The sequence below is a fragment of the Plecotus auritus genome (genome assembly GCF_963455305.1).
Source record: "Plecotus auritus genome assembly, chromosome: 6".
Taxonomy (NCBI): domain Eukaryota; kingdom Metazoa; phylum Chordata; class Mammalia; order Chiroptera; family Vespertilionidae; genus Plecotus; species Plecotus auritus.
The window spans coordinates 81,830,942-81,857,382 of record NC_137773.1 but is presented as its reverse complement, the minus strand read 5'-3'; the positions used below and the strand labels follow the sequence as shown (position 1 = coordinate 81,857,382).

The 26,441-nt window shown below is 42.7% G+C and overlaps 1 protein-coding gene across 11 annotated transcripts; it reads right to left on the bottom strand.

Moving 5' to 3' along the window:
* Positions 1–688: 688 nt before the first annotated feature.
* ZNF558 (zinc finger protein 558) lies at positions 689–25,570 on the bottom strand. Of its 11 annotated transcripts, none has more exons than XM_080675069.1 (9): positions 25,347–25,570; positions 20,365–20,441; positions 19,780–19,983; positions 16,208–16,320; positions 15,625–15,713; positions 14,972–15,098; positions 4,414–4,509; positions 3,852–3,934; positions 689–3,375 (listed from the first exon to the last, which is right to left on the bottom strand). In XM_080675069.1, the coding sequence occupies exons 4-9, from the start codon at positions 16,227–16,229 to the stop codon at positions 2,593–2,595; spliced, it is 1,200 nt and encodes a 399-aa protein (XP_080531195.1). In that variant the 5' UTR covers positions 16,230–16,320; positions 19,780–19,983; positions 20,365–20,441; positions 25,347–25,570; the 3' UTR covers positions 689–2,592. The 11 variants fall into 11 exon arrangements, with proteins under 11 accessions (XP_080531195.1, XP_080531199.1, XP_080531200.1 ...); XM_080675073.1 differs by having other exon boundaries at positions 19,853–19,983; XM_080675074.1 differs by having other exon boundaries at positions 25,421–25,570.
* Positions 25,571–26,441: the final 871 nt, after the last annotated feature.

Here is a 26,441-nt window from a genome sequence, read left to right as displayed (position 1 = left end):
TATATATTTTTATTGATTTCAGAGAGGAAGGGAGAGGGAAGAGAAACATCAATGATGAGAGAGGACCATCGATTGGCTGCCTCCTGCACACCCCCTACTGGGGATTGAGCCTGCAACCCAGGCATGTGCCCTTGATTAGAATTGAACCTGGGACCCTTCAGTCCGCAGGCTGACTCACTATCCACTGAGCCAAACCAGCTAGCGCAGTGGTCGGCAAACAGCGGCTCGTGAGCCACATGTGGCTCTTTGGCCCCTTGAGTGTGGCTCTTCCACAAAATACCATGGCCTGGGCGAGTCTATTTTGAAGAAGTGGTGTTAGAAGAAGTTTAAAAAATTTGGCTTTCAAAAGAAATTTCAATCGTTGTACTGTTGATATTTGGCTCTGTTGACTAATGAGTTTGCCGACCACTGAGCTAGGGCAACAAAATGTTTTTTTCTTTTTTTTAAATATTCTTTTTTTTAAAAAATATATTTTATTGATATTTCACAGAGAGGAAGGGAGAGGGATAGAGAGCTAGAAACATCGATGAGAGAGAAACATTGATCAGCTGCCTCCTGCACAGCTCCCACTGGGGGTGTGCCCGCAACTAAGGTACATGCCCTTGACCGGAATCGAACCCGGGACCTTTCAGTCCGCAGGCCGACGCTCTATCCACTGAGCCAAACCGGTTTCGGCTGTTTTTTTTTTTCTTTAAGTGAGTAAGTAGAGGAGAATGGGCACTGGAGAAGAAGCTAAAAGTAACTGCTATACTAGGATCTACACTAATAAAAGAGTAACATGCTAATTGACCATACCTTTGTGACACCCACCAGCCAATCAAGAGTATGCAAATTAACCCAACAAAGATGCTGGGTTAATTTGCATATGCAGGCGCTGAGCAGCTGGGGGGTGGGGTGAGACACAGGCGTTCTGCACCACCCCAGCCACTCCAGGCCTCTGGGCAGCATGGGAAGGCGGAAAGGCAGCTCCGGCCAGAGCGAAGGCGGTGCCGGCAGCCAGGGGAAAGAAGGCCCATTCTTGCACGAATCTTCGTGCTTCGGGCCTCTACTATAAATATAAAAAAGAATCAACATCATAAAGTCCACTTGACAAAAATGCCATTAAGTGAGGAAAGTATATGGCACATACAGTGTTTCATTATGATAAACTAAATCACTCAGGAGATATTCAGAAATACCTTTGTCATGTATTGATATCTTCAAAGAGTAAATATTACATAACAAACTTGTACAAAACTTAAGGTTTATTTTAGGGTATAGCTATAGACATAAATGTTTATACTAAAACATAACTGAAAATTAATAAGTGGACCAACCTAAGGATTAGACACTGTTAAAGGTAATATACCACACTCTTAAGGTTTACATTTTTCCATTCCAAGTTTAAATTATTTTGTGGCTACTCAGTGAAGAGGTGAGGCTGAGCCATCCTCATACCAATTACATTCCTAGGGTCTCCCTCTACTATGAATTCTCACAAGTCAACAAAGAGGAATCATGGAAAGATCTTCTGAAATTAATACACTGACAGGTTTTGTGTCCAGGGAGTATTTAATATTTTTCCTAATGTAACAGGTATCATTAAAGGCATTCCCTCAATCTTTATATTCTTTGCAGTGAGTTCTCAGTTTTCTAAGAATGGGAAAAATGGAAGACTTTCCAGTACTGATTACATTTAACAGGACTTTCTCCCCAGAATAAATCCTCACATCTCTCAAAAACTGAGAGAACATTAAGGCTTTCTTGTTGCATTCAGAGTATCTCACCATTGTTTGCTCAGTAATGTGAATGTTTGTGCTGAGGGGTTTTCACATTCCTTATATGAGTATTTCTCTGTACTGATTTATCACGTGTACTGGGCACATTAAGGTGAGTTTGAGCTGAAAGTTTTCCACAAAGATTGCACTCAAGGTTTTTCTCCAGAGTGAATTAACCTGAGAGTTTCTCAATATCAAATTGATGGAAAGCTAAAGGCCTTGCTTCACTGATTTCATGACAAGCTTCTCAGATGTCTCCCAAGGATCTCTCTCTCCTGGTATACACTCCTTGTGTAGTCTTCTTCCACATTGTATCAGGATTGGTCTGTGTGTCCAATACAATATGGAAGTGATAACATGTCCTTCCAAGGCTAGGTTATAAAAGACAACATGGCTTCGGCATTAGCGCTCCCTCAGATCAAATGTTTTGGAGGGAACCTGATGCTACACATAAAAATGCTCAGGCCCATGGAAAATCCTACATGGTGAGGAAATGAAGGTTCCCTGGCAACATCCAGCACTAACTTTCCAGGCATGTGAGTCAACCATTTTGGAAAAGACTCTTCAGCAGTAAAAATACAAATGATTGTAGCTTCTGATGACTATCTTAACTGCACCCTCATGAGAGACACTGAGCCAGAACTACAAAATTAAGCCCATTTATGAACTTCTGACTTTCAGATATTGTGAGATAATAAGTGTTTGTCGTTTGAAGCCGCTATGTTTTGGAGGGAAATTGGCTAGGCAGCAACAGGTAACTCTTACACCTGGTATGAGTTACCACAAGTTGTCTGAGGGATTAAAAAATCAATGAATGCTTTCCCAGTTACTGTATTCAAATCCACCTATTATGTATTCTCTTATGCACAGAAAGGTAAGAATTAGTGGTGAAAGATTTTCCACAATGGTTACATTCATAGGGTTTTTCTCCAGTGTGAGTTCTCACATGTTTCTTAACAGCTGAGAGATTATTAAAAGCTTTTCCACAGTTACTGCATTCATAGGGTTTCTCTCCAGTATGAATTCTTTTGTGCACAGTAAGAGAAAAGCTACTGCTAAAGGATTTGCCACATTGATTACACATATAGGGTTTTTCTCCAGTATGAGTTCTCATATGCTGTGTCAGATATGAACTCTTTCTAAAGGTTTTCCCACAATCATGGCATTCATAAGGCTTCTCCCCTGTATGGATACTATTATGCCCAGTAAGAGAAGACCTCGTGCTGAAGGCCTTTCCACACAGATTACATTCATGATGATTCTCTCTTGTATGAATTCTCTTGTGGCTTTTGAGGTTACAACTAGTACGGAAAACATGAAAACACTGGTTACATTCATAAGGTTTTTCTCCAGTGTGAATTCTTACATGCAGTCTGAGAGATGAGGGATCATTGAAGGCTTTCCCACAGTCATTGCATTCATAAGGTTTCTCCCCATTATGTATTCTCTTATGAATAGTAAGATAAGATCTACTGCTGAAAGATTTTCCACACTGATTACAGTCATAGGGTTTTTCTCCAGTATGAATTCTCTTGTGCTGAGTAAGGTTAGATTTTGTGCTGAAGACTTTAAAACATTGATTACATTCATTAAGTTTCATTCCAACATGATTTCTTTCCTGTTGATAGAAATGATAAATATAATTTGTAATATTTTTAATATTCAGTGTTGTCATATAAATTCTCTCTCCCAGGAATTATGCTAATTAATATAACTGATGTTTTCACTATTTTCAGTGCTTGTATAAGACATCTGCCCAGTTTGAGCTCTTATATGTTAAAAAAGATTTAAGTCCTTACCATACAAGAGCATTTTTTGATAAATTTAAGACTACTTTGTGATTGAACAGACAATATCTTAGTCACATTTAAGGAAATAATTTACTTCTGGAAACCCTCAGTGAAAAAATTAGATTGAAGCTAACTTATAATTTTCTCCAAATTCACAATTTTTCCACAACATCTCTCCAGAGACACCATTTTATCATGTGTAAATGTTACTTTCTTCTTATAATACTCCTTTTTATCTTGTGGCTTTTCTAACTTAGAGAATTCTTCTACTATGAAAAACCAAGGATCACCATGTTAGTCTTACCGCTTTTACACCATTAGAACGTTTTTTCCTAAAAACATGCTTCTTAGGTGTTAACCATTTGGCTTTAAGTATAGTTTCCAAATCTGAAACAAATTGAAAAGGAATTTAAGTTGGTAGAGAAAAGAAATAGTAAAGTATACACATGAGTAAAGCTAGACTCTGAGAGATTAGGGTTTTTGAAGAGATTTGCAGTGAAAGGGATAAGAGTAATCAAATTGTAGGTTTTAAAAAAGGATTCTAGAAGGATTAAGATTTGTCAGATTTATAAAAGAAGGAATTATCAGGGATGTAAAGTAAAAAGAAATTGGACAAAAAGTTAAAAAAGACTTAAACAAAACAAAAACAAGGAGAGATGAAAGCCTGAGTCCAAAGTAAAGTATAAGATGCTGAACAGCAAGTTAAAAGGAAAAAAATGCTCACACCAAATGTTCTTGGCCAGCTCCATCAGAAAAAAAAGGACATTTTACAAAGTTCTCTGATTGATATTTCTTAATGTAATACTTCCATGTCCCAAATCACTGGCCACAGCTATTCTTCACAGTCATATCCACCTGGTGCTCACCTGAACAAATGCCTGGGGGAATTCCTCTTCCCTCTGTCATCACCTTGTCTTCTTCCTCCAACTGAGAGATTAGGCTTAGTTTATCAACATGATACCCTAATCATGGAGAAAAGACATGTTGAAGGGGGACTGTGCAGGTGACAAGCAACTTAATGAAACTGAAGCCAACAATTCTAAAGAGACCAAGAGAGACTTTCAGAGTAATGGAATAATTATAAATTCTAATGAATACTATAACTACCAAGGAACAAAAATACAAGTATCCTTATTCAATATCTAGGTGACAGGGCATAAATACAGTTGACCCATGAATGAGGGGATTAGGGGTACTGAATACCTGCACAGTCAAAACTCTGCATTTAATTTGATTCCCCCAAAACTTTGGTTGTCCCTTGGTATCCATGGGAGATTGGACCTCCTGTGGATACCAAAATCCACAGATGCTCAAGTCCTATATATAAAATGGCATAGAACAATGCATACAGTTGGCTTTCTACATTCACAGATTCCCAACCCATGGGTCAAAAATACTGTTTTTAATCTGTGGTTGGCTGAATCTTCAGATGTGAAGCCTGGGGTATGATGGGCCAACTGTATAATTATTATTATTATTTTTTTAAAATATATTTTATTGATATTCCACAGAGAGGAAGGGAGAGGGACAGATAGTTAGAAACATCGATGAGAAACATCGATCAGCTGCCTCCCGCACAACCCCCACTGGGGATTTGCCCGCAACCAAGGTACCAAGGTACATGCCCTTGACCGGAATCGAACCCGGGACCCCTCAGTCCGCAGGCTGACGCTCTATCCACCGAGCCAAACCGGTTTCGGCCCAACTGTATAATTATTGAAAATATCTATATATAAATGGACCTACACAGGTCAAACTGTTATTCAAGGGTCAACTAGAGTCCCAAAGCCCAGGTCAAAGTCTAAATTACACACATCAGAAGCTCTAAAGCTTTTAACTATGGAGATATAAAGTCAGGATAAGAAACATATATTCAGTTCATAGGGTAGGCATCAGTCACAAAGCTCTGTGAGGGTGGAGAACATGTTTGTCCCATTCATCACTGTACTCCTAAACCTAGCACAGACCCAGGAACACAGAAGTGCTTAAGAAATTCTAGTGAGAAGTCATGACATTGAAAACAAGAAATACTAAACTCCAAAAGCCCATCCCTACACAAAAGCAATGAATAAACTAGCAAAAAACTTTAAGAGTTAACTTTATTAGAATTCTGGAGACTTATCATTAAGATTATAGCAACCAGGAAAATGCTTAATCAAGGAAAAAAAACAGCTGACATTTTAACCGATCCTTGACTGATTCTCTATTTCATGCTTTGGCCGTGACCTTGAAAACAACAGCCCACATTCCTAGTACTGGAGGGAGCAGAATGGACCATTATCTCAAGAAACTGTGATTGTTTAGAGGCAAACTCATTAGTCAACAGAGCCAAATATCAACAGTACAATGATTGAAATTTCTTTTGAGAGCCAAATTTTTTAAACTTAAACTTCTTCTAACGCCACTTCTTCAAAACAGACTCGCCCAAGCCATGGTATTTTGTGGAAGAGCCACACTCAAGGGGCCAAAGAGCCGCATGTGGCTCGTGAGCTGCGGTTTGCCAACCACTGGTTTAGACCTTTCTGAAGATTTGGCTCAAAGGGCTTGCCTTCATTTATCTAATCCCAAACTCTCCAAGGGCTTAGCTGTGCTAAACGCATTTAAAGGCAAACATATCAGCCGAAACCGGTTTGGCTCAGTGGATAGAGCGTCAGCCTGCGGACTGAAAGGTCCCAGGTTCGATTCCGGTCAAGGGCATGTACCTTGGTTGCGGGCACGTCCCCAGTGGGGGGTGTGCAGGAGGCAGCTGATCGATGTTTCTAACTCTCTATTCCTCTCCCTTCCTCTCTGTAAAAAATCAATAAAATATATTTTAAAAAAAAAAGTGTTTAAAGGCAAATATATCAGCCACCACCACCTGAAGCAAGGGAAAACAGTAGAAGAAAACAAAAGACTGACTGAAAACTTGGAGGAAAAGTGTGGAACAATATGTTTTTGGGAATTTTTGAAAAGCTCTTTCATATTCCTTTTGTAGTTGAAAAAAGGGTGTTGTAATATCATTAATTCCTGCCCTAGCTGGTTTGGCTCAGTGGATAGAGCGTCAGCCTGGGGACTGAAGGGTCCTGGGTTCAATTCTGGTCAAGGGCACATGCCTGGGTTGCGGGCTCGATCCCCAGTAGGGGCTATAATGATTCTCTCTCATCACTGATGTTTCTATATTTAAAAAAATGGATCATAAATTCCTAATTGGACAGGTCATGGTGGGAAGTCATACAATAATAACTTTGTTTTTTAGAATAGTTTATTGATTTTTAGAGAGAGGACGGGAGGAGAGAAACATCGACTTGAGAGTGCAACATGGATTGGCTGCCTCCTGCATGATGCCCCCTACCGGGATCAAGCCCGAAACCTGAGCATAGATGCCTTTGACTAGGAATAGAACCGGCAACCCCCTGGTGCTCGGGACAACGCCCAACCAACTAAGCAACACTGGCCGGAGCACAACATAACTTTTTTTTTTAAACATAACTTCTTTAGTGAGAGGTTTTTAAGCAAGCCCTGCCCATTGGTCTTGAGCATCTAAATTAACAGAGTTTACACACCCCCGCCCAAAAGCATGACCACCCTCAAGAAAGCGCATAATCTTAACCATCCTGTAATCTGATATACACCTTGCTTTCTTCCATTTTCTTTTTTTAATATATTTCTTTATTGATTTCAGAGAGGAAGGGAGAAGGAGAGAGAGATAGAAACATCAATGATGAGAGAGAATCATTGATCGGCTGCCTCCTGCACACCCCCTACTGGGGATCGAGCCCGCAACCCAGGCATGTGCCCTTGGCCAGAATCGAACCTGGGACCCTTCAGTCCACAGGCTGACGCTCTATCCACTGAGCCAAGCTGGCTAGGGCGCTTTCTTCCATTTTCCTGTAATCTTTCTTGTGTTCCCTCCTTAATTTCAAATGCATAAAAGAAACTGAAAAACTGCTATTCTCCAGAGCATTTGAGATTTTGATTCCTGGTAATTGTCATCAGTTTTGCTCAAATGAACTCTTATAAAAATTCTTTACAAGTTTTGGCCATTTTTTACATTGACACTTTTAATCTTTTGTGTGCCTTTTGCATACTCGGAGTGGGCACATGCTCAGAAAAGACCTAAAAAAGCACTAAGTCCTCAGCTATGGCTGACCTTTAGGCTTTATTCATAAGCAGGCTGTGAAGCTATGGCGAGTGCAAACCCCCATTATATACTCAGAGCCCATCTGCAGAGACTAGGAGACTTTTGTTTGTTTTTGTTCCAGGTATACAAGGAGTTGTCAACATAGCAGAGTCTTCAGTAGCCACAAACAACAAATACAGAGTACCAAATTAGTTCAGAAACATCACTAAACATACAGCAAAAACAAACCTTGGGGATGAGAAAAAGCTGATTCTAGAATTGCCATATAATAGTATTCCAAATGTCCAATTTTCAGCCAGTAAAATTATGAGGCAGGCAAAGAAATAATTTTATGGCCCATTATAGGAAAAAACATATAAACAGTCCCTGGGGAAACCTAAACATTAAGCTTAGTAGATAAAGAATTTTTAAAAATATACTTTATTGATTTTAGAGAGGAAAGGAGAGGTAGGGAGGAAGGAAGGGAAGAAGAGAGAAGCATCAATGTGTGAGAGAAACATCACTTGGCTGCCCTCCAACAACCTGGGTATGTGCCCTGACTGGAATCAAACCAGTGACCTTTTGGTGCACAGGACTATGCTCAAGCAACTGAGCCATACTGGTCAGGGCTAGATAAAGAACTTAAAAACACCTATTTTAAATATCCTTAAAGACCTAAAGGAAACCATGCACAAAGAACTAAAGGAAACAATAAGAACAAATACTGATCAAGTAGAAAACATGTTAAAGATAGAAATTATTTTAAAAAACTACATAGGTATTTTGCAGTTGAAAAGTACAGTAACACAAGCAAAACATTCAGAAGAGGAGTTCAACAGCAGGTTTGAGTACGCAGACTAAAGAATTAATGACCATGAGATAGGAAAATTTATATCACCCACTCTGAAAAATAGAAAAAAAAAAATGAACAGAGCCTAAATGATCTGTGGGATACCATCAAACATATCAACATCCACATAATGGAGGTTCCTTAAGTAGAGAAGAGAATGAAGTAGAAAAGAATATTTGAAGAGATAATGGCTAAAAACTTAACCGAATTTGATGAAAAAAACATAAATATACATTACCAAGATTAAAATACCCCAGATAGGTTACCAGTGGTCGGCAAACTGCGGCTCGCAAGCCACATGTGGCTCTTTGGTCCCTTGAGTGTGGCTTTTCCACAAAATACCACGGCCTGGGCGAGTCTATTTTGAAGAAGTGGTGTTAGAAGAAGTTTAAGTTTAAAAAATTTGGCTCTCAAAAGAAATTTCTTTTTTTTTTAAAATATATTTTATTTTATTTTTTATTTATTTATTTTTTTAATATATTTTATTGATTTTCTACAGAGAGGAAAGGGAGAGGATAGATAGCTAGAAACATCGATGAGAGAGATACATCGATCAGTTGCCTCCTGCACACCCCCCACTGGGGATGTGCCCGCAACTAAGGTACATGCCCTTGACCGGAATCGAACCCGGGACCCTTCAGTCCGCAGGCCGACGCTCTATCCACTGAGCCAAACCGGTTCCGGCTTTAATATATTTTATTGATATTTTACAGAGAGGAAGGGAGAGGGATAGAGAATTAGAAACATCGATGAGAGAGAAACATCGATCAGCTGCCTCCTGCACACCTCCCACTGGGGATGTGCCCGCAACCCAGGTACATACCCTTAACCAGAATCGAACCCGGGACCCTTCAGTCCGCAGGCCGATGCTCTATCCACTGAGCCAAACTGGTTTCGGCTCAAAAGAAATTTCAATCGTTGTACTGTTGATATTTGGCTCTGCTGACTAATGAGTTTGCCGACCACTGGGTTAAACTGAGAGACAGAGATCACTTCCAGTAGTAATGTATCTACTTTACAAGAAATGCTAATGGGACTCTTTCAGATTGAAATAAAAGGACAATGAATATTAACTCAAATCCACAAAAAGAAAAATGAAGAACACTGATAAGGAAAATACATAGGTAAGTATAACTGTCAATAATAATTGCTATTTTGGGGGGTTTACTAGTATAACACCTTCATTTCTGTTCTGTAACTCTTTTTTCCTATATGACTTAAAAGAGAAATACCGCCCTAGCCAGTTTGGCTCAGTGGATAGAGCATTGGCCTATGGACTGAAGGGTCCTGGGTTCGATTACAGTCAAGGGTATGTACCTCGGTTGCAGGCTCCTTCCCGGCCCAGGCCCTGGTTGGGGAGCATGCAAGAGGTAACCAATTGATGTGTCTCTCTTACATTGATGTTTCTCTGTCTCTTCCCCCCCACTCTCTCTAAAAATCAATAGGAAAATATCCTTGGGTGAGGATTAAAAAAAAAAGAGAGAGAGAAATGCCTAAAGCAATAATTGTAAATCTATGTTAATAGCCACACAATGTATAAGATGTAAGGGGAGATAAAGCATTATAAAGTGAGGGAGAGGGTATGCAGAAAATAGCTATATAGGAACAAAACTTTGGTATGCTATTGAACAAAGTTGGTGTTAAATAAAAATAATTATAAATTAAAATGTTAATAATAATCCCCAGGACGGCTACTAAAAAATAACTAAAAAAAAAAAAAATACCAATGTCACCCCAATAAATTCAATAAAAAACAAAACTAAACTGAACAAAAAATGAGCAGGGAATTAAAATGGCCCACTAGAAAATATAGAACACAAAAAAGTAAATAATAATGGAGGAATTGAGGCACAAATAGAACACAAATAACAAAATGGCATAAATAGGTTCTTCTTCATCAGTAACTACAGGCTCGGTGCACGAATTCGTGCATGGGTGAGGTCCCTTAGCCTGGCTGGCAATTAGGGCCCCCTCACCCAGTCCCAATCAGCCAGACCCCAGCAGCAAGCTAACCTACCGGTTAGAGCGTCTGCCCCCTGGTGGTCAGTGTGCATCATAGCTACTGGTCAGACACTTAGAATATTACACTTTTATTATATAGGATTATCTTCCATGTAAATGGATTAATCTATGTCCAACTAAAAGGCGGATTTTGGCAGAGTGGACAAAACAATCATCCAATTATATGCTATCTATAGGACACTCACTTTACATCTAAAGACATTAACTGGTTGAAAGTCAACTGCTGGGAAAATTTATTCCATGAAAACAGCAGATAAAAGAGAGATTGTGTAGCTATATTAATTTCAGGCAAAATAGATTTTAAGACAAAAATTGCTATCAGACACAAAGAAAGGTATTGCTTAATAATAAAAAGGTAACTTCATCAAGAAGATATAACAATTAGAGACATATATGTACCTAACAACAGAGCTCAAAAATATATAAATTCAAAATTGACAGAATTGAAGAGAGAAATAAAGACTACAGTAATAGTTGCAGACTTCAAATACCACATTGAATAATAGGCAGAAAACTAGGTAGACCAACAAGGAAAGAGGACTTAGCCAATCCTATACACTAACTGGACCTAATCCTCTATACTAATAAAAGGGTAATATGCTAATTAGACCCGGTCAACCAGACATCTTCTGGACGTCCAACTTCCTTCCGGACAGTTAGGGGGCAACCAGGCCAGAAGGGGGGCAGTTAAGGGGTGACCAGGCTGGCAGGGGCGTAGTTGGGGGGGACCAGGCTGGCAGGGGGGGAGCAGTTAGGGGGCGACCTGGCCGGCAGGGGGGCAGTTAGGGGGCAACCAGGCCGGCAGGGGGGGTGCTGTTAGAGGGTGATCAGGCCGGCAAGCAGAGGCAGTTAGGGGTGATCAGACAGGCAGATAGAGTGGTTAGGGGTGATCAGGCAGGCAGGCAGGTGAGCAGTTAGGAGCCAGTGGTCTTGGATTGTGAGAGTGATATCCAACTGCTGGTTTAGGCCCCATCCTGCAGGGCCTAAACTGGCAGTTGGACATCCCCCGAGGGGTCCCGGATTGGAGAGGGTGCAGGCCGGGCTGAGCGACAACCTCCTCCCATGTATGAATTTCGTGCACCAGGCCTCTAGTATATAATAAAAGGTTAATATGCAAATTGACTGAATGGCAGAACGACTGGTCGCTATGACATGCACTGACCACCAGGGGGCAGACGCTCAATGCAGGAGCTGCCCCCTGGTGGTCAGTGCGCTCCCTCAGAGGGAGTGCCTCTCAGCCAGAAGCTGGCCTCATGGCTGGCGAGTGCAATGGTGATGGTGGGAGCCACTCTTGCCTCCGTGGCAGTCAGACATCCCCGAGGGCTCCCAGACTGCGAGAGGGTGCAGGCTGGGCTGAGAGACGCCCCCCACCCCCGGAGTGCATGAATTTTGTGCAGCAGGCCTCTAGTAGACATATAAAACAATCCATCCAACAACAGAATACATATTCATCTCAAGTGTATATGGAACATTCTTCAGAAGAGACCATATGTTAGGACACAAAACAAGTCTGAATAAACAATAACAAAGAAATCATATAAAGTATCTTATCTGACCATAATAGAATCTTATTACAAATGAATAACAAAAGTATATGTAATTGGAAAACTTAATATTGTTAAGATGACAATACTAACCCAATCACAGTGATCTACAGATTCAATGTAATCACTATCAAAATTCCAACAGCTTTTTTTTTTTTTTTGCAAAAATGGACAAGCTGATCCTAAAATTCATATGAAATTGCAAGGGATCCTTAACAGACAAAACAGTTTGAAAAAGAGAGACTAATGCTTCCTGATATCAAAACTTACTTCAAAGAAATGGTAATGAAGACAGGAGGTACTAGTACAAGGATAGACGTATAGATCAGTGGAATAGATGTGAGTGTACAAAAACTCATATAACTATAGTCAAATAATTTTTGACAAGGGTGTGAAAAACTGCAATGACAAAAGAACAGTCTCTTCTTCAAAAGTTTTGGGGTAACTTTTGCAAAACAGTGGAGTTGACACTTCCTCCAAACCATATAAAAATTAACTTGAAGCCCAGGCCAAGTGGCTCAGGTTGCTGGAGCATCATCCCATCTATATATATAAAAGGCTAATATGCAAAGTGTCCCCTCGGGAGTTCGACTGGGAGACCGGAAGTTTGATCACTTGATATGACATGCGCTGACCATCAGGGGATGGCGTGGAATGAAGGAAGGCCCTGACCAGCAGCCGGCAGCCAGGGAAGGAAGCCCCCGGCTGGCAGCCAGGAAAGGAAGGCCCTGGCTGGCAGCCAGCTGCCGGGGAAGGAAGGCCGCGATCAGCCCTGATCGCTGGCCAGGCCTAGGGACCCTACCCATGAATGAATTTCGTGCACCAGGCTTCTAGTATACATATAATCTTCTAAAACTGAATCAAAAGATACAGAAAATCTGAACAAACTGATTACAGCTAATAAGATCAAAGCAATAATAAAAATACTTCCAACAAACAAAAGTCCTAGACCCTTTTGTGCACTTGCTGGGACTGCAAACTGATGCAGCCCCTATGGAAAATAGTATGGAGAATCCTCAAAAATCTAAAAATAGATATACCACACAACCCAGCAATTCCACTTCTGGGTATTTACCTGAAGAAACCAAAAACACTAATTTGAAATGATACACGTATCCCTATGCCCATTGCAGCATTATTGACAATAGCCATGATGTGGAAGCAACCTAGGTGTCCATCAACAGATGAATGGATAACAAAAATGAGGTACATATACACAATGGAATATTATGCAGCAATAAAAAAGAATGAAATCTTGCCATTTGTGACAACATGGATGACTCTAGAGCAATGGTTCTCAACCTTTCTAATGCCGCGACCCTTTAATACAGTTCCTCATGTTGTGGTGACCCCCAACCATAAAATTACTTTCGTTGCTACTTCATAACTAATTTTGCTACTGTTATGAATTGTAATGTAAATACCTGTGTTTTCCGATGGTCTTAGGCGACCCTGCTAGCGGTTCTCAACCTGTGGGTCGTGACCCACAGGTTGAGAACCACGGCTGTAGAGCCTATATAATATCGAATCATTATACTGTACCCTAGAGTATCGAATCATTATACTGTACCCTATAATATCAAATCATTATACTGTAACCTATATAATATCGAATCATTATACTGTACCCTGAAACTAATATAACCAATATAATATTACATACCAACTATACTTAAATTATTTTTAAAAAATGTATTTTATTGATTTTTTACAGAGAGGAAGGGAGAGGGATAGAGAGTTAGAAACATCGATGAGAGAGAAACATCGATCAGCTGCCTCCTGCACACCCCCCTACTGGGGATGTGCCTGCAACCAAGGTACATGCTCTTGACCGGAATCGAACCTGAGACCCTTCAGTCTGCAGGCCAATGCTCTATCCACTGAGCCAAACCAGTCAGGCCTATACTTAAATTTAAAAAATTAAATTAAAAAAAGAAAATGGAAAGATACCACAGAATGGGAGAAATTATTTGCAAATCATATTCTGAATAAGGGTATAGTATTTAGTATATATAATAAACTTTTACAACCCAAGAACAAAAAAATAACCAAATTTAAAAGGCTTGAATAAACATTTCTTCAAAGATATATAAATAGTTAACAAGGAGATGGAAAAATGTTCAAGGTCATCAGTTAGGACGAAATGCAAATCAAAACAAGATGCCACTTCATACCCACATGAATGGCTATAATAAAAAAACAAAAACAAATGTTGGGGAAGATGTGGAGAAATCGGAACTCCTATATTGCTACAGATGCTGGGGAAACAGTTTGGCTGTTTCTTAGTAAGCTAAACATAGTAATATATGACCCAGCATTCCATTCCTAGATATATACCCAAGAGAACTGAAAACATAGGTTTAAATAAAAACTTACATACAAAAATGCATAGCAGTATTACTTATAACAGCCCGTTATGTGGAAACAACCCAAATGTTTATCAACCATTAAATGGGTAAACAAAATCTTGTATACCCACAAAATGAAATATTATTCAGTCATACAAAGGCATAAATAACTGAGACACATACAATAACACAGCCAAACCTTTATACATTATACTGCCTGAAAGAAACTAGACAAAGATCACATATTTTATGATCTGATGATATAAAGTGATATAAAATAGGCAAATTCATAGAAACAGAAAGCAAATTAGTGGTTGCCAGCAGCTGGGAGGGGGGAATGTAATGATTATTGACCACTTAATGGGTGTGAGTTTCTTTTAGTGGTGATGACAATTAGATAGTGCTGATGGTTGCACAACACTGTGAATACATCAAAGCCACTGAATTGTATACTTTAAAATGATTATGATAGTAAATTTTATGTTATATGAATGTTGCCTCAATTTAAAAAAGAAGGAAAGACTTGTTAAGAAATAAATGCAGGAATGGTGTCAGGCTTACCAAGCGATGCCAGGTTCCTGCAGTTCTCCAGCATCACATCTTTGTACAGTGTTTTTTGAGAAGGATCCAGCAATGCCCACTCTTCTTGGGTAAACTCTACAGCCACATCCTTGAAGGTCACCATGTCCTAAAGTCATTGAAAACATTATGGCTTAGCCAAGGACCACTGAGGTTATATAGGAAAAGGGCCAAGGATGGCAAGAGTGGGGACGGGAATTCAAAGCAGAAGGTGTATTTTGTATATCAGAGTTCTGGGCTCTACTCTAATTTGCTTTTGGACTCAGCCCTCAATCTCAAAGATTGAACATAGGCCTGGAACATTGCAGAAATCAGAAATACTTGGTAAATGTATGAAAGATTTCCTAATGGCCACCATCAATTGCTTGAGTTTAGGAAACAGTCATGTCTTTCCTCAGTGTTCCCTTAAAAACTATCAGCAGAACATGAGAGAGGGACCCTGCAGGAAACTTTGCAATGTAGTAAATATTGACATATACTGACCTTGTTTGGGCAGCCCCTCACCCTCCATTAGATGCTCAGAGATCCTGGATGCCTGAAGATCTGGTTTGGCTGTGAGGCTCCAGGTCATTGAAAGATAACAAGTTCAACTTTAGGCAAAAAAATAATGATTTGGAAAAAGAAACATGACTCACTGGTAACCCGCTTGTCAGGAAGCCATTAACAAACCCTTCCTCCTCTGTGCATCCTTTTTGAGGGGGTGTTGGGTACAGGGGAGACTGAACTGGAGAAGTAGAAATGAGTCATATATAAGTCACAAGAATCCAGGTGTACTCTATACTCTAGCACTCACAAACTCCCCTCCTACCTGTGAACACACACACAACACACACACACCTTTCATTAAAAAACCAGAGCAGAGCCCTATCTCACCAGGGCCAGAAAACAGAGCTCAAGAGTCGTACTACACTTGAGAAAGAGATTATTCACGTTTCACAGTCGAGGAATTTGAAAATCCAAGAGACATCATTGTCATTTAATCAGGTTTATAAAAAGAATTACAGATAAAATTCAAAAGCTCCTGCATATTTACCACACAGGTGACAGCTCCACAGTAACACAAACTACTAAACCCCCAAATACGCAAAATCTAATTAGGTACCAGTGACCTCTGAGTTCCACTCCTGTCTCACCTGCTCAGCCCCTCCCCTACCTCCTCGGTGGTACAGGGGCCTTTAACACCTGGCCTCTGAGAGCTGCTGGGACCCCACAACTTACCACAGGTGGGGAATAGAACCATGACAGGATCCTATGATTCAGTCAGTAATTTTCCTAAACAACAGGGCAATGGGAGAACCAGGAAGCTTCTCTTCTTACTCCCACAATGCACTCTGGAATAAATAATATGAAAAATTCATAGCTTCTCTCTTTCTCTAGGTTACTGAGGACAAATCTATCTTAGCCTGCCCATCATGTTCTTCAAAATGCAATGTCTTTGTTATTGGGCCTTTATTATGCCTAGCAGCTGATAAACCCAGGGCTGTGTGATGGCAAAACTTATCTCTGTCCACCATGGTATGACCAGTACATTACTGCTCCACCCCATTTTATTATTTACTTATTTTAATCCTCACCCGAGGCAATATATATTTTTTAAATATATTTTATTGATTTTTTACAGAGAGGAAGGGAGAGGGATAGAGAGCTAGAAACATCGATGAGAGAGAAACATCGATCAGCTGCCTCCTGCACACCTCCCAATGGGGATGTGCCCGCAACCAAGGTACATGCCCTTGACCGGAATCGAACCCGGGACCCTTCAGTCCGCAGGCCGACGCTCTATCCACTGAGCCAAACCGGTTTCGGCATCGAGGCAATATTTTTTAAAAAATTTTATTTCAGAGAGAGAGAGGAACATCGATGTGAGACAGAAACACTGATCAGTTGCCTTCCATATGCCTTTTGACTAGGGATCAAACCCGAAACCTGGGTATGTGCCCTGACCAGGAATCGAACCCGTGACCCTCCAGTGCTCGGGACAACTCTCCAACAAACTGAGCCACACCAGCCAGGGGCTGCTCCACCTCCTTTTAAATTCTCAGTTTCACTTAGTCTCATCCATGTGGTTGTTACAATCACATTCCCACCTTAAAACCCTATTCACTTAAGACGTGGGCACCTGACTTCCATTATTCTTTCACCCACCAGTCCCACCTCACTCAGATGATCTCAGACTCACTGTGTTATGAGTTTGCTTTACTCCACCTTTGCCACACATTTCCATGGGCACCACCCTGGGCTTGCTCATCACCTGACACTGTTTCACTATCCAGAACAATAGTTCAGAAATTTCCCTCTCTCTGAACACAACCTCCCAAACTTTTACTTTGTTTACTCATTTTTTCCTTTCACTATATGTGTCTTCTACTACATAAAGAACTCAGTTCACCTACTATCCTACCTTCTTGCTACCCATCAGTCACCTTCTCTCATTTCATGCTTACCCAGCTTGGATTACAATGTCCCTCATTTCCACAAATTTCCTTATCCCTAACCCCCACCTTCACAGTGCTCCAGCAGAACTCTGACCACGTAATTCCAATCATCTGCCTGCTCTGTGGCAGCACTTGGGCAGACCAGCCTGCAGGAGAACTGAACTATTGTCACCTTTAGACAAACATGATCAAGAGCCCTCAATCTTGCAGGACAATCCTGTAAGTCAATGGAGCTTCCTACTAATCAAACCTTTTCTAATCTCTTTAAATCTCACCTTTTCCCTCTATGGCAATCACCTTCCTATATAGCTTTACCTCCTGATAGTCACACCTGCATTTAATTAGGGCTGAGCTGCGTGACTAATAAAATGCTGTGGAGGTGACTTCTAAGTCTGGGCCCTAAAAGGCACAGCAGCTTCCACCTTCGTCTCTTGCACTGCCTGCTCTAGGGGAAGCCATGCTGGAAGGACATGCAAGTGGTCCTGTGGCGAGACACTTGGAGAAGAACTGAGGCCTCTCTCCAACAGCCAGCACCATTGCCAGCATATGCGTGAACCACTTGAAAGTGCATCTTTCAGCACCAGTCAAGCCTTCAGATGACTGCAGTTTCAGCTGATATCTGGCTAAGAAATCACAAAAGTCCCTGAGCCAGAACCTTGAACCTAAGATGAATTCCTGAACTACAAAAACTGTGAGACAGGAAATTACTACTATTATTTTAAGCGACTAAGGTTAGCAGCAACAGATAAGGAATATACTCTCACTTTCAGCAGGTGGCCCCGCATCCTATTTCTCAAAGTGATCATCCTGAGAGGAATCTACCTTCCTGACGTCAAAATGACAATCTGAACACGGTTTCCTCCCTCTCTTCTGTTATAAACCAGGAGCTGTCTCCCTTTCTTTATAAGGCCAGACTCTACAGCTTTGTTGTGTCCCATCCCACCTGCCTTTAGGAGCTGTACACTATTGATGACCTCTTGTTTACCCTTCCCTTCAAGCTCTCCCACTCTACTAGACTCTCTCACACCATTTAAATCCAATGCAGTATTTAGTAATGAAGTATGTCTATCCAATAGCAGTTTTCTTTCCAGTTACTGCCCCAGCTCTGCCTCTCATCACAGTGTTTTCACTCTCTGTCTCATTTCCTCATGTCCCACTTACTCAACACAGTATAATTTGTTTCTACCACTACCAATCCAATTGGTAGAACCACCGATAATCTTATTCACAGAGATGTAGACTGCAGCTACACTGATACCAGTTTTTATCAGTCAGATCAACAAAGACATGGCGGGCCACTTCTTTTATTGGCAAGGCTGTGTGGAAATGCACTCTCATACATTGCTGGGGTATAACTCCCATGGAAGGAATTTGTTAATGTCAAGCAAAATGCAAAAACATTTACTCTTTCACTGTCAATGGAACCTTTAGGGATCTATTTCAACGGTAACACAAATACTAAAAGACCTGGGTGAGTTTAGTGTAAACCCTGACATTTTTTTTCTTTTTTTTGTAATGCAAGTGCCTGACTTAAGCTTTGATTGCCAAGCAACATCCATTTTGGAGGCATCCAGTTCAAATACAGCTGTCTCTAATAAACACATCTGGCAGTCTCAGGACTACATAAGGAGGCCAGGCTGCCTCTGCTACTGAGGCTCTTTCTTTTAGAGATCTTGATCGATTTTAATGACTATTTGGACTACCTGTTTGTTTTCTCTTCCTGCACTTTAAATTCTTGTTCTTATGTTTTAAATTCACCAATAAAGAGTGAACCCATGAACCTTAGGCCCCCATCCTACACCCCAATAAAAGCAGAACCCTAGGCCCATGTACTCTGTCTACCTATGATATTCCTTTGTGGGCTAAGGTGTGCTTTCTAGGTCTTGTAAGTCATTAACCTGTATCTTCAGTTTCCTCATAGTTATTGGTGAAGGGATCTATTTCAACATTGGTTATTAATAGGCCGAGATCAGCATAGAAGAGTGAGAGTATTCCCTGTGGCCATATTATAATATCAAAGGATTGGAAACAACATAAATGACCATCAATAAGGAATTAGTTCAATAATCTACAGGATACCCACATCATGAAGAAAAAAAGAAAATTTCTGTGTATTGATAGATTCTTATCTTCAATAAATTTAAGTGAAAAAAAAAGTCAAAATACCAAGCAGCATATATAGAATGTAGTAACAGAAAATGTAATTCCATAAAACTAGCTTCTTGAGGTCTCTATAAGTGTCCTCCCTTCACCTAAAAGATGAAAGCAATAAAGGGTGTGTGTACAGAGAGGGGAACATAAGACACTAAGAGTGAGTGTGGGCCACGTGAAAAAGAATTGTAGGGCGTTACTGACTCCTGGGCCTGTATGATAGGTTAACGCTCCCGCTCCAAAGATGTCCATTCTGCAGAACCTGTGAATGTGCTACCTTACAAGGCAAAGAGTTTTACAGATGTGATCAAGGTAAAGATCTTGAGATGGGGAGATGATCCTGAATTATCCAGGTGGGCCCAATGCCATCACAGGGTCCTTATAAAAGGGAAGCAGGAGGGTCAGGATCTGCAAAAGAGATGAGATGATGAAAACAGAGGTCAGAGAGAGATAGAGAGAGAGATTGGAAGATGCTACACTGCTAGCTCTGAAGATGAAAAGAGAAGCATTAAGCCAAGGAAAGAATGCAGGCAGCCTCTATATGAAGATCAAGGCAAGGGAATGGATTCTCCCCTATAGATTCCAGAAGGAATGCAGCCCTGCCAACTCATTTAGGATTTCTGACCTCCAGAACCACAGGAAAATAAATTTGCAATGCATTAAGCCACAAAGTTTATGATAATTTGTTACAGCAGCTATAGGAAACTAATACAGCCTCTCACATCAAACCCTCCCTGAGCCTTGGTGCGAGTCCAGCAGACCCACACAACTGTGGCAGAATTTCCTTACCTGCTGCAGGTGGAGGATGGCTCCTTTCTCCCCACCAGGGACCCAATTTGTAGTTAGGAATAGTCATAGTCACTGAGCTGAGGAGAAGAGAAGAGGTAGGATCCACTCAGCTCACAGTCCCAAGAGGAAAGGAAACTGACAAGTTGCCTGGGACACTTTCAGACTCCAAGTACCTCTTCAAGGTCTTTTGGCAGTTAGAATTCACATGAGGACAGAAGGGGACTCTGCTCAGGTTACAGATTCAGAGACTCCTATCTCCTCTTGGATATGTTGGTGCTGGGAAGGTCACAGAGAAAGGGCCACTCCACACCAGTGTTGCCCAACAGAATTGCCAATGATAGAAATGTTCTTTAATTGTGCTCTGTCCAACGTGGCAGCCACTAGCCACAGGTGGCTATTGACCACTTGAAATATGGTCATTGGGACTGAGAAAATGAGTTTTTAGTTGTATTTTTCATTGGTTTAATTGAAATGGCGACACGTGACTAATGGCCACCATGGTGGACAGAGAAGCCCTACACATACTCAGGCCTGACTTTCTTTCGGATGTGGAGGAGGGGGCCTGTGAGTGGCAAAGTTGGACCTGGGTGAGGGTGATGCCTGCAGGTTTGCATGGATAGGAACTAGGAGCATAGTAAATGTTCTGTGTTACCTGAAAAATGCATGCATGAATGGAAGCATCATTCTTTTAGTTCTAAACTCTAAGGTCTCTTTTTTTCTTTTTTAATAAATTTTATTGATATTTTTACAGAGAGGAAGGGAGAGGGATAGAGAGTTAGAAACATCAATGAGAGAGAAACATTGATCAGCTGCCTCCTGCACACCCCATACCGGGGATGTGCCCGAAACCAAGGTACATGCCCTTGACCAGAATCAAACCTGGGACCTTTCAGTCCGCAGACCAACGCTCTTATCCACTGAGCCAAACCGGTTAGGGCTACAACCATCTTAATCGTAAACTTCTTCCTATCACCTTCTATCTTCCCTCTTAAGTCCTAATTCTTAATCTGGAAGTCCATTTTAACCAGCATGCAAAAACCAAATGCTAACCACACATCCTCTTCAGTGTCTGCCCAATGGCTTTAGAAGAGAGTCCAAAGTAATGCCTGATCTGGTCCTGCCTGCCCAACTGTCCAGCCTGGCTCACACTCCTTCCCTATGCTGTTGTCTTGGCTTCAGCCATCCCTGTCTTCCCAGTTTATGGAGAACCCCAGGCTCTCCTGGGTTTGGGATTGTTTTCATGCAGTTCTCTCTGCCCAAAGTGCTCTCTTAAATGTACTCCCATACCTGCTCTCTAGTCTAGTTCTATGACTAGCAAAATCCAGCCCCAACATTAGCTCTCAAGCTAAATATTAGGCCTTCTCAAAAGGACTTCCTTGTTCCCTCAGGTTGAGTCCTCTGTGCCAAGCTCCCACATCACTTATGTAATTAACTAGTGACCTGGTGCACGAAATTCATGCACATTAAAGGGGATTAATTAGAGGAAAAAATTTAATATTGCTATTTGCCCTTTCTCTATAATAGAAGTGTCAGAGATGAAAGAAAATTAGTAAAATGTATATGTAAACCTTCCTCCTGTCAGAGTCTGGGGCACACCATGGGACCCAGAGTCAAGTCCCCGCCCACCCACATGCACCTCAAAATCACATGAGAACCAGACCCGGCTGCCCCTCCCCCCCCCCCCCCCCCGCATTGGGCTAGATCCAGACCTGGCCAGTCCCACCCTTGTCAAGCCCTGCTGGGCAGGGGGCGTAGCCTCAGGTCCCCTGGCCCGGCGCCAGGATGGGGAGCATGGCTGAGGTCCCCCAGCCCAGACCGGGGCAGGAGGTGTGCCTTGAGGTCCTCCATCAAGCCCTGCCAGGTGGGGGACACAGCCTGAGATCCCCTGTCAAGCCCCGCCAGGCGGAGGGGTGCAGCCTCAGGTCCCCTGGCCTAGCACTGGGAGGGGGGTGCAGCCTCAGGTCCCCCGTCAAGCCCCGCTGGGCAGGGGTGCGGCCTGAGTTCCCCCGACCCAGCACTGGGGTGCACCTTGAGGTCCCCCGTCAAGCCCTGCTGGGTGGGGGGCACGGCCTGAAGTCCCCTGTCAAGCCCAGCCAGGCAGGGGTACGGCCTGAGTTCCCCTGACCCAGCACTGGGTGTGCACCTTGAGGTCCCCTGTCAAGCCCTGCTGGGTGGGGGGCACAGCCTGAAGTCCCCTGTCAAGCCCAGCCAGGCAGGGGGGCGCAGCCTGAGGTCCCCTGGCCCGGTGCTGGGGCAAGGGGCGCGGCCTGAGGTCCCCTGGCCTGGTGCTGGGATGGGGGGAGCAGCTTGAGGTCCCCTAGCCCAGCACCAGGACGGGAAGGGCACCTTGAGGTCCCCAGTCAAGCCCTGCCAGGTGGGGGGCATGGCCTCAGGTCCCCTGGCCTGGCACTGGGGCAAGGGGGTACGGCCTGAGGTCCCCCAGCCTTATGCCAGGGCTGGGGGGCGCGGCCTGAGGTCCCCTGTCAAGCCCCACAGTGGTGGGGGAGGGCACAGCCTCAAGTCTCTGCTGATTGCTCGTTAAGGCTCCTTATGGGAACTTGGACTCAGCTGTGGGTGCAGCCATCTTTGTGACAGAGTGATGGTCAATTAGCATATTCCCTCTTTATTAGATAGGATTGCTTAGAACAGTGGTCGACAAACTCATTAGTCAATAGAGCCAAATATCAACAGTACAACGATTGAAATTTCTTTTGAGAGCCGAAAACCGACTTCTGCGCATGGGCCACGAAGTTTCAATCGCACTGTTCGTGCGCGCCCGCACGTGGTATTTTGTGGAAGAGCCACACTCAAGGGGCCAAAGAGCCGCATGTGGCTCGAGAGCCGCAGTTTGCCAACCACTGGCTTAGAATGTAAATTCCATGAAGGCAAGACGAGGTCTGTTTGGTTTTCCAGGGTCCCTATGCATCTGGCCCAGGGCTTAGCTCATGGAGATGATGAACCATCCTGGTTTGTCTATGACTATCCTGATTTGAACACTAAATGTCCTATATCCTGGCAAATCCCTTAGAGCTGAATAAATGAGGATGGCTGGTCCCCTAAATTGCACACTCAAAAAGGATCTGTTGCATGACAAGCAAATATTCCCCTCAAGAATGACATAGGAAAGCTAATGAAAAAAGCATGGACATGCACATGCGTGCGCACGTGTACACACACACAATTATTAAAGCCCAACAACTGAATATAAAATTACTTAAAATGCTTCTCTTCAATATGAATCACCAGACTGTTATTTCAGAAAAGTTTTAAGAAACAAAGTTAATTTAAGTCAAGTTGTGGCGGACAGTCTTTGGAAACCCGCACCCTACCCTTCAATCTATAAGTTGTTGCTTAATATTCCTCCAAATGATTTTAAATCTCATTGAGAAAAAATCCTACTTGCTCAAAATACATTTGTTTGCTGGTCAATTTAAATTTCTGTTACTAATATAAAGAAGTTAAAATATTTTTTCTCCCTAATGCCCCCATATTTTAAATCTTCGTGGAGGATTTATAGAGCTTTAGAAGTCAAACTCAACAGGACTGAGGAATGTTGCTAAATATTCCTGAAAGTCTTTAGTTAGATGACTTGTCATACTTCATATACATGTAAAGATTATATATTTATACTTATATATAAAATCCTAACATTTTTAGTATATAATGTGAGCAAATACATATTTCTATACTCTTACACATTTTGTTATTTACATGTTTGTTTAATGTGTATTTTTCATGTAACTATTTATTGAATTATTTACATACATATAGCCACACACACCTTATTATCTTTCCCTTGAATATAATGCATCAAACATAAGAAATTTTTCTTAAGATTCTCTCATTCTTGCCCTGGCCGGTTTGGATCAGTGGATAAAGCGTCGGCCTGTGGACTGAAGGGTCCCGGGTTCAATTCTTGTCAGGGGCACATGCTGGGGTTGCCAGCTTGATCCCCAGTGGGGGGCGTGTGGGAGGCAGCCGATCAATGATTCTCTCTCATCATTGATGTTTCTCTCTCTCTCTTCCTCTCTGAAATCAATAAAAATATATATATTTTTTAAAAGATTATCTCATTCTTAGTGACTCTGTGTTTCCGATCTGAGCTCAAGAAAGCCCATTAGCAGTTATTCTGCCCAGTGGAGGCAGGTGGAACCTGTTGTCACAAGTGCCACACAGCCCTCACCTGGTCACACAGAAATCTTAAATCAGTGAGGAAAGGTAAGCCTCAAACCTGAGCACTAGGGGTGCTTTTCTTGTCTGAGGAGGAGAAAAAAAAGCACAAAGATTGCCTTTGAGGCCTTTTATAGTATATAATACAGTTACTGAATGGAAAAGCCATCCCACTCACTTGTCTTTTCTGAATTTACTGATTAACGTGTAATTATTGGCTGTGACTGGATTTTCCTGATTCCCATCCAGCCAGCAGCTCCCCAAGTGGGGAAAGCAGGTGTGTGCAATTGGCTCGCTCAACTCATTTGGCTGCATAGTTTTTGGCGACTCCAGTCACTTTAAATATGGCTTGTCACTTGGGGGCCCTATACATGACTCAGCTGACTTTTAAACAATTTCCACAGTTCATTCAGGGCCTCAGAGGTTGTAAGGCCCTAGAGCAGGGTTTCCTAAGCTCAGCCCTACTGACATTTGGGGCTGGGTAATTCTTTGTTGTGAAGGTTGCGCACTGGAGGTCGTGGAGCAGCATCCCTGGCCTCCGCCCTCTAGATGCCAATAGTACCCGCCCCGCCCCCTTTGTAATAACCCAAACAAAGCCTCCAGACTAGGCTAAAAGTCCCCTGGGGGCCAACATCACACCCGGCGAGGATGACGCGGGAAGCTCTGAAGGAGGGAAGCGGCGTGAAGAGCTGGGAGGTACCAGCAGCTTCCGGCAGAAAACGGTCCCGGGAGGGACAGCGAGTCCCCGGGCCGTGATGGGGTGCCCTCAGCCCACGCCCCTCCCTGCACCGCCCCGACCACCCGCAGCTCACCGCGTCCTCCCTTGGCACTGCGGCCAACCGTACCACGTGAACGCCGTCCCACCCAGAGAATACGGAGCACACACCATGAAGCCAGCCATCCACGGCAGCCTCCGCGGCGCCTCCCCGCGCTCCTACTTCCGGTCTCGGGCTGGCGGCTCCACACGGCTTCCGGTCACGGGCTGCCCACCGCGGAGAGCGAGAATCTTGGGAGCTCGGGGCAGAAGTGGTGATATAGGCGAGCGGGGGCCGGGAGAGACCCATGGGTGGTGTGTGAGCAGAGACTAGTTTCTGGAGTCGGGACTAGGCTCTGGGAGACGCCAGACACGAGGGGCATGACCTGTTCAAGGGGTGGGGGCTGGGTAGGGACCAGGGGGCGTGGCCGCGGGTGGGACCAGGACCAGGGGGCGTGGCCTCGAGGGGACCGGGATGTAGGTGGTACCAGGTGGAGAGGACTGGGTGATGGGTGGGGACCAGATTCCTGGTTAAGGCTGTGGGTGGGAACCAGACCTGAGGGTGAGGCTGGACAAGACCCATTCCAGAAGTGGGGATGGGGCTGGAATAGGTGAGGTGGTCTGAACAGTGGGAAGAAAGCTCTAGGGGCTGGCCAAGGTGGGGCTTTTCCTGGATCCCTAGACTTTACAGTAAACGCTCGATTTTGCGAACCTCCATTTAAGGGACAAAATTTCCAGTCCGTATGTCATATGTGACAATTAGCACCCTGTTAATTGTAAAATGCTTTTAACTAATATTGGCTTATAATTAAGTTAACAGGTTTTTGTTTTTTTTGGTTATTCACTATTTTAAACAAATTTTAGCGAATAGGCCATATGTTGGAAAAAACACTAAATTTTGCTGACATTAAATTATTACGTATCTACAACTATAGTCTACATATTAAATTCAAGTCACCACTAATAAACAATGTTGGGCGAATGATTAGCACATGATCACAGCGCATCACCTGTGGTAACTGGTTCTGTTGTTGCATGGGGTGACTTTCTGCAGCAGTTTTAACCCTGCAGCTGAGGCTCCCACTTGCCCTAAGCCACACCCCCGCTGTGTGCATTTGTTTACTTTCAGTGACTAGTGAACCCACTCATTTAT